General features: G+C 39.4%; 1 protein-coding gene across 1 annotated transcript; it reads left to right on the top strand.

Annotated features, from left to right (window-relative positions):
* The first annotated feature begins 205 nt into the window (after positions 1-205).
* On the top strand, positions 206-1111 carry LOC131806987 (uncharacterized). Its single transcript, XM_059131974.1, has one exon. It carries the CDS (start codon positions 206-208, stop codon positions 1109-1111), a length of 906 nt encoding a protein of 301 aa, XP_058987957.1.
* The last annotated feature ends 7205 nt before the right edge of the window (positions 1112-8316 follow it).

The following is an 8316-nucleotide window of genomic DNA, read 5'->3' as shown; positions in this document are numbered from 1 at the left end:
CGTACCTGGTATTCTCCGCAATGAACCTGCAGAGAGTAGAGTCGGAAATCATTAGTGTACTTACCTATACACATAATGGCAAAATAAGTCCACTTTTACTGTCTCCTCATCAATTGAGAGAAGAAATAACATAATCAAGGCTAATCTTCCAATTTCGCATGCTTTACCAACGGACGATGAAAACTTGATTGAGCTCTATAAACTTATGAGCGTCAAGGGTGCAGTGACAAAGCATGAAGTCATCTTCGAGGTCAAGATACCCTTAGTCAATCAACAGTTTTTTGAATTATTCAAGGTAGTACCCGTTCCAACAATAAGGAATGACACTCTAATAGCCATTAAGCCAGAAAAGTCATACTTGGCTACAGATGCGCACAGAGACGAATACATACTTTTCCAACCTGAGGACATATCAAGAAGCCTTAAACCAAAGCACGACGAATACATCTGTAGAAATCAGCGGTCCAAACTCCGGAGGAACGCAGTCGCCAACCCCTGTGAAGTCAATATCTTTAATAATCATTCAACTGTCAATTGCAATCTCAACAAGATTATTGGATCTACAGTATGGACCCAATTGTATCATCAAAATAGATGGATCTTCGCTACGACTGTCGATGTTGAATCTTCTATTGTATGCGGTACGGAGACAAATCTTATCATCATCAAGAATGACGGAATAATGGAAATGGGTTCCAACTGTGTCATGAAGAACCATTTTGTTACCATACATGGACATTTTGAACCCTCAAACAGCATACACACTTCATATGTGAGATTAAAAGACATCCATTCTATAAGTCCACCACAGGAAATAAAAAAGATTTTAACGCTCAGGAACACTACTTCTTACAAGGTTCATCTGGAAGTATTGAATAATATACAACGGCAGTTGAATGAATCAACTCTTAGGCATTTGCCACAACTTATCGTCTCCACAAGTCTTCACCATCATGCAGTTAGCTACACCTCGTTATGTTGCTGCATTATTATTCTGCTTGGTCTGCTGAGTTGGAGAATGCATTTAAGGTTCAACAAATTAGCTCAATTTACACCTACTCCAGCTGTAAGAACTCACCAATCAGCGACAAATGGCTCCGTTTCTGTTTGAACACTGTCAACGCGGCGGAGAATGTTAACACATACGTATCTACATACATATTTATATTTAAGTTGTAGTTTAGTTGTGACGTATTTACAGCTTTATTCTAGTTTGTTAATTCAGCATTTTCATGTAAGCCATTTACTAACGTTTATTTAGGTTCAATAACAATTTCATTTATTCACTTTGTATTAATAATATTTGACCTAGTTTTACTTTATGCAAGTAATCAATTATGCTAAGAAATTATTTGTATAAAAGAATGAAAATAATAAAGAGTTAATCAGTTGTCTTTTGTAAAGCGACCATAACCAATTTGGATTTATTTAATAATCATCGTCTTTCCTTCAAATTTATGTGCTTGTAAGGAGAATTTTAAGGACTGTAAGTTTCAGTTCAAATTTATGTGTTTGAACTGAATTCCACTAGGTCCGATTTATATTAACACAATTAATTTATCACATTTGTTATTGTAACCAAATTCCGCCACACATTCAGAATTTCATTAAAACCGGTCATATATAGAATGTTTTGTGCATAACATGTATGTTAGCTATACCCAAACCTCACCGATTTCAATATAATTTGGCAATTTTTTCTGGTGCCAGATTTCGTCTCTCTCGCAAATATGTGAAATTGGCCGAGAATATATATGGGAGCTATAATCAAATCTGAGCGAATTTACATATAATTTGTCAAATTTATTTTTGTACAAAATTTAGTCACTAATGCCGAATTTAATTGGAATCGAAAACGTATCGTGTTTTGTGCATCAAATATGTGAAATTGGGGGAAAATATATTTGTGAGCTATATCCAAATCTGAACCGCCTTCAATATAATTTGACAAATGCATATTCGTTTTAATTTCCGCTACACATTCCAAATTTCATTGAAATTAGAGATACATAGCGTGTTTGGTGCACAAATACATGAAATCGGTCGAAAATCTATATGGAAGCTATATCCAAATCTGAACCGATTTCAATATAATTTGACAAATTCATTTTTGCTCCTAATTCCGTTACTTGTTTTAAATTTTATTAAAATTGGACATACATATCGTGTTTGGTGCATCAAATATGTGAAATCGGCGGAAAATATGTATGTGAGCTATATCAAAATCTGAACCGATTTTAATATAATTTGATTTATTTATTTATTTTCTAATCGAAATCCCGTCACATATTCCAAATGTCTTTGGAATCGAACATACATATCGTGTATGGTGCATAAAATACATGGTGCATAAAATACATGGTGCATAAAATACATGGTGCATAAAATACATGAAATCGGTCGAAAATATATATGAGAGCTATATTCAAATCAGAGACTAAGCGAAGAAAATTTAACTGAACCCAATTCGATAAAGGAGATACAACTTCAAATATATGTCGGACCCGAGTCGACAACAATAAGACACCTGAATTGCCCTCCTACATCAAATATACAAATGAAATATTCGACTCCGTGATGGAATAGACACAATAGGATTTGTGGAATGGTTCGAAAACTTAGCTGAAATGCATGCTGTCGATATGAATAAGCTATTTAAATTTAATCCAGACTTCCGGATAAATCACTAGTTTGATTGTGAAATATTAATGGTCACTGGAAGAGATGGAGATCTCTTTAAGTTTTTCTTGCCACCGACGTACTTCGAGAAACTGGATGACGAATTAAGAAAACGCACCCAGCGGCACAGAGAACCATTTAAGGAATATCTGTTAGCGATTAAGCATTTTATGCAGCATACCGACGTGACTGAGGAACAAAAATTAGAAAGGATCTTTAGAAATACCCACTCGAACCATCAATGGTTATTCGTCGAAAGTATTCCAAACCCTGGAAGGCAAGAGCCGTCTCGCCATCCACAAAATTTTACCCAACAGGAATCATGAGGATCATCGAATCAAATTGTGACGATCATCCTCAAAATAGGAACTGTATTTCCAAAGAACCACAGAAAAGTGCACTATATTTAAAGAGAGGAGCGCAAAATGGTACCGCATTTAAATGTGGTGAACAATAGGGGGGAGGCTAGTATCTGCAAGCGTCGACACGGGACACAGTTTGCAGAAGACTTAAAAGAAAATCGTATTTATAAGCGAGAACAAGCAAATGTCATCTTGAAAGATGGAACAGCTGTTACAATCGCAAAATCTGTTGAATTACATGTCACTTTGGGAAACCAAAGTTCTGATTGCCAGTTCCACATAATGCCGCTATTTTATATTGGGACTGAAGTTCTTAAAACTATTTCCCAACAGAATTCATTGCACAAGCTGGAGTGTAAATTTATGCAAGCCCACAAGCCAAACGGAACCTTGTAAAATGATGCTGTCCATATCGAAGATACCTAAGTTGAGGTAAGAGAATCTGTAGTACCTGTAGAAAACATCACATCTAAACTGAAAGTGTTTACAAACGAGTTGACGAAGCAACAACAAAAGATTAGATTATCAAAGAGTTTTTAGCCGCATAAGCGTAACGATTCCGCCTACGCAAGCGGTTATCTACACCGAATTATTTAAGCAAAATTCTCTCAACCTTCCAAGAGCCCATACAGTTTCCCTATCACGTTGGTAAAAAAGATGCGTGAGACGGCTATCCCCACTTTCTAAATAGCGTTGGACAGCGTCATTGGGCCAGATATGGATCCACATGCCTTTTGCGTACCTCGATGATATCATCGTTATTGGGTGAACTTTTGAAGAAGATTTAAAGCATCTGCGGGAAATGTTTAACAGCAGGGGTGTCAACTATTTGAAAGCAAAAAGTCGCATTTAAAAAGCACTGTATTTATTATTGATGTAGCTAATTTAATAAATATTTGTGAATTAATTTTTTATATGTTCAATTCACAGAATAAAAAAAATCTAATTAAATTTGGAATTTATGCATTGAAATTGTTGGAAATTTCCTAGCAGAAAACTATTAATGAATTAACACTGTAGTATTCATTTTGAACTTTAACTACTAAGTTATAGCCTTCTATCTCACTTCATCCGAAAGATAGCGTAACCGACTTAGAGTTTTACGATGGTCAAGAATATATATACTTTGTTGGGTCTGGCATGAGTATTTCGAGGAATTACAAACGGAATTACAAAGTAAATATATCCTCTATAGAGTAGTGGAGGGTATAAAAATTTTAAATTTTTACGTATATAAAACTAAGAAACATAAATACAGAAATAAATTAGGTACTTCATCCAAATCAATCAAATCATTGTTCTCACTATCTGGCCATAAAACTATGTTAAAAAATATTTAGATTTTTTATATGTTTCCATAGATGAAACACATTTACAAACTATAAATGGAATATTATAATTATGACAACATTTGTTTTCTCGCTGAAGGCCATACTTGATATATAGTAACGAATTGATGGAGTTTAATTTTAATCTATTTTTTATTTTAGATTTATGAAAATACATAACACTAAAGATCCTTTCAACTTCAGCATTCGAAAAAGGCATACTTAAAAGACCTAATACAAAGTTGGATATGTCTTTAAATGGGTTATTTCCTAATGCATAGCTAAGGTTACTAACTTCAATTCAAAAATCATGTGTTTAATGACGATTAATCCATTATATTAGTTTAATGTTTTTAATACTAAGGACATATTTCCCTCTCTATTTGCGTTATTTAAAAATTCTTCAACCTTAAACAAGAAATTTTTTTAAAGTGTTTTCCAATTACTGTTGTAATAACTTTTTAAATTTGTCATGTTCAATTAATTCGGAACACGCCTTTTCAAAACAATGTGCCAAATCGTTGTCTATATCGTCTTCCAAAAAGTTAAAAGTTTTAATGGTAACTGTTAGTTTATTTGTCAGACTTTGCAACAAATGAAACAAATCGGCATGTAATTTAACATGGTCAGTATCGCCATGTACATTTCCTTTAGTAAACTTGATTAGGAAAAAGCTTTTCAGTGTCTGAACACACTGCCAACAGTGCGGTAATTCATATTTATCTTTAATTTGAACAGTATTGGCTTGTTTGTTCGGGATACCATAGTGTTTTTAACTGAATCCAATTCGATAAAGGAGATACAACTTCAAATATATGTCGGTTCCAAGTCGACAACAATAAGACACCTGAATTGCCCTCCTACATCAAATAGCCTTCGTAGAATCCGTGTTGGTGACTAATTGGTATAAAATCGGACGGATCGTCGAACTCTGGTACGGAAACCGTTGTAGTTTTCATAGTCTCGTCGGTAAGGTATTGCTTGATTCTCGGGTAATTTGTTCCTCTTTCGGGATAACAGCACCCTGTCCGACATGCTGTGTAGGTAATGCAGACCGGAGCAATCACTAATCGCTGCCTTGGGGACGACCTTCCCGTCTAAGACTATATCCAGACCTCTCTTCAGCAGGAAATCCATCCCAGAACTACAGGTTCCGCAAGTGTCGGTAGTACTGTTGCCTCTATGGAGGTGGCTTGGTCGTTGAAGACAATCGACACGGGGTATACCCTTCCACAGGTGGCCATTTGTTGGTCGGCAAGCTGAACTCTTCGGGTTATTGTGATCGGTTTAACCCCTTTCATGTCCACGAACTTGCCGACTGAGCTATCGATGTAGGTAAGCGAAGCTCCGGTATCTACGAGAGCCCACAAACCTTTCCAATTGAGGGAGATCCAAATGTAATATCTCCTATGATGATCGGTGTTGGTGGTCGGGTTCATTCGGCACTCGCAGTTCCTCCTTGCCACAATGGGAGCAAAACAATTTTCCCTTTTCTTGGCATTGGTAGCGTACATGGCCCTTCTTTTTGCAACGCCAACAATGCGTTGACCTATTATATCCGTCCGAGGTCTGCGATACCATGTGGGAGGTATGTGGACGTTCGACACGAGCCTCGTCTTTATTTAAAAGCTCGAAGTCGTCCACCAAAGACAACAATTCGTCCAAGGTCTGGAAGTCATTCCGACGAATGTAATGACGGTATTCGGGACGAAGGCCGTCGTAAATCCGATCTAGGTGGTCCATTAGTCGTAGAGTAGGATGTTGCTTTGCCATGGTCAGCATTTGAAGAATGAAATCCTTGGCTTTTTCCCGATTAAACTGTCGTCGGTTATAGAACGAGTGTTCAAGTTGTGTTAAATGCCGTTTTGACAAGGAAAATTTCTCGATCTCCCCCCGAAAGGAACTCCAGTTTGTAATATCCCCTTTAGTAACTCTGTACCATTGGAGGGCTTTACCTTCCAGGATACATGGTAGGGCGGATACGAGTCGGTCCTGGGGAATTCGGAAACACTCGGACAATTCTTCCAGTCATTCCAAAAATTCCAGGAGATCCTCTTCGCCGGAAAATGTTAAATTCCATCGTTGTATTATACTCATGGTTTCGGAATCACACACCTCTCGGCGGGGAAGTCGCCCGGGAACATGCAGACATTCTTGGGTGATGACTGTTTTCTCTTCTGCCTTGAGCTCGTTTTCCAAGTCGCGTAATAAATTTTTGGTTGAGCTCCTCAGTCGCTTTTTCTTTACGAAGTCCATCAGTTGCCTCCTTAGGTTCTCGACAGTATATCCTTCAGTCGGTATAGCTGCCGCCTGGCACTGTTCGACAAGTTGTTCCTTTCTCAGAAGAAAAATCCATCCTAAGGATTCGGGTTTCAATTCCTTATCGTATTTCCGACTTGACTCGTCCTCGATGGCGGATGTTTCGGTTTTGCCGCAGTGCGATTTCGAATCAGGTCCCTGCTCGGGCGCCATTTGTAACGTGGTTTTCTCGTCGGCTGAGGTAAGCTCAGCTGTATCCAGGGTCTCCATAAGGACCCACTAAACCTTATGAAATAATAAGAGTAGATTTCTCTCTTCCTGGGGGTAAAAATCGGATGTTTTATTGATCTTTAATTCTAAATTACAATCTACTCGGGTTGAAATACGATAAGATAAATATGGAATATAGGATGGCAAATGGACTTCGGAGATGTTCGTGATTTCAAGGTACTGATGCTTAGTTGATGATCGGGAATTCGTTGTTTTACTCGTATCGTAGGCAGGAGGGTGTACGACTGGTGGACAATCGAGAACGATGATGTCGGGTGTACGCAATGAGTACTCGGGTGGTTGATGTGAGGGGTGACTAGTCGACGACTTGAAGGCGATCGGATATTCGGGGATGACCGTAGGAGGTTGATTGTGGGGAAGATCGGGAATTACGGTGTTGCGTTCGGGTGACGCTTACGTTGACGATTTGAAGATAATCGGGAACTTGTGTTCGTCGGTTGTCGACGATCAGGAATTACGATGATTGTGTCCGGGTGACGCGTTCTGTTGACGATTTGACGGTAACAGGAAACTTGTGGTCGTTGACGATTTGAAGGTAATCGGGAACTTGTGGTCGTCGGTTGTCGACGATCAGGAATTACGATGATTGTGTTGGGGTGATGCGTTCTGTTGACGATAATCGGGAACTCATGGTCGTTGACGATTTGAAGGTAATCGGGAACTTGTGATCGTCGGTTGTCGACGATCAGGAATTACGATGATTGTGTTCGGGTGATGCGTTCTGTTGACAGTAATCGGGAACTTGTGGTCGTCGGTTGTCGACGATCAGGAGTTACGATGATTGTGTTCGGGTGATGAGGGTTGTTGACGATTAGAAGGTAATCGGGAGCTTGTGGTCGTCGATTGTCGACGATCAGGAATTACGATGATTGTGTTCAGGCGATGCGTTCTGTTGACGATTTGACGGTAATCGGGAACTTGTTGACGATTTGAAGGTAATCATGAGCAGCTGTACAGGTCTTCGTGAGCAGATTGACATTCGTACTGGTTGGGCAGCTCGTTGAGGGTAGATTGGTCAACCGATGCGTTGGACGGGGCTCGTTCGTGTTCGGCAGCTCGTTGAGGGTAGATTCGGCAACCGATGCGTTACGCTTTGTAGATGGATCGGGGCTCGTTCGTGTTCGGCAGCTCGTTGAGGGAAGATTCGGCAACCGATGCGTTACGCTTTGTAGATGGATCGGGGCTCGTTCGTGTCCGGCAGCTCGTTGGGGGAAGATTCGGCAACCGATGCGTTACGCTTTGTAGATGGATCGGGGCTCGTTCGTGTCCGGCAGCTCGTTGAGGGAAGATTCGGCAACCGATGCGTTGGACGGGGCTCGTTCGTGTTCGGCAGATCGTTGAGGGTAGATTCGACAACCGATGCGTTACGCTGTGTAGATGGATCGTGGCTCGTTCGG

Source organism: Musca domestica, unplaced genomic scaffold (genome assembly GCF_030504385.1).
Source record: "Musca domestica strain aabys unplaced genomic scaffold, Musca_domestica.polishedcontigs.V.1.1 91, whole genome shotgun sequence".
Classification (NCBI taxonomy): Eukaryota; Metazoa; Arthropoda; class Insecta; order Diptera; family Muscidae; genus Musca; species Musca domestica.
The sequence above is the reverse complement of the archived record's forward strand: the minus strand, read 5'-3'. Positions and strand labels throughout refer to the sequence as shown.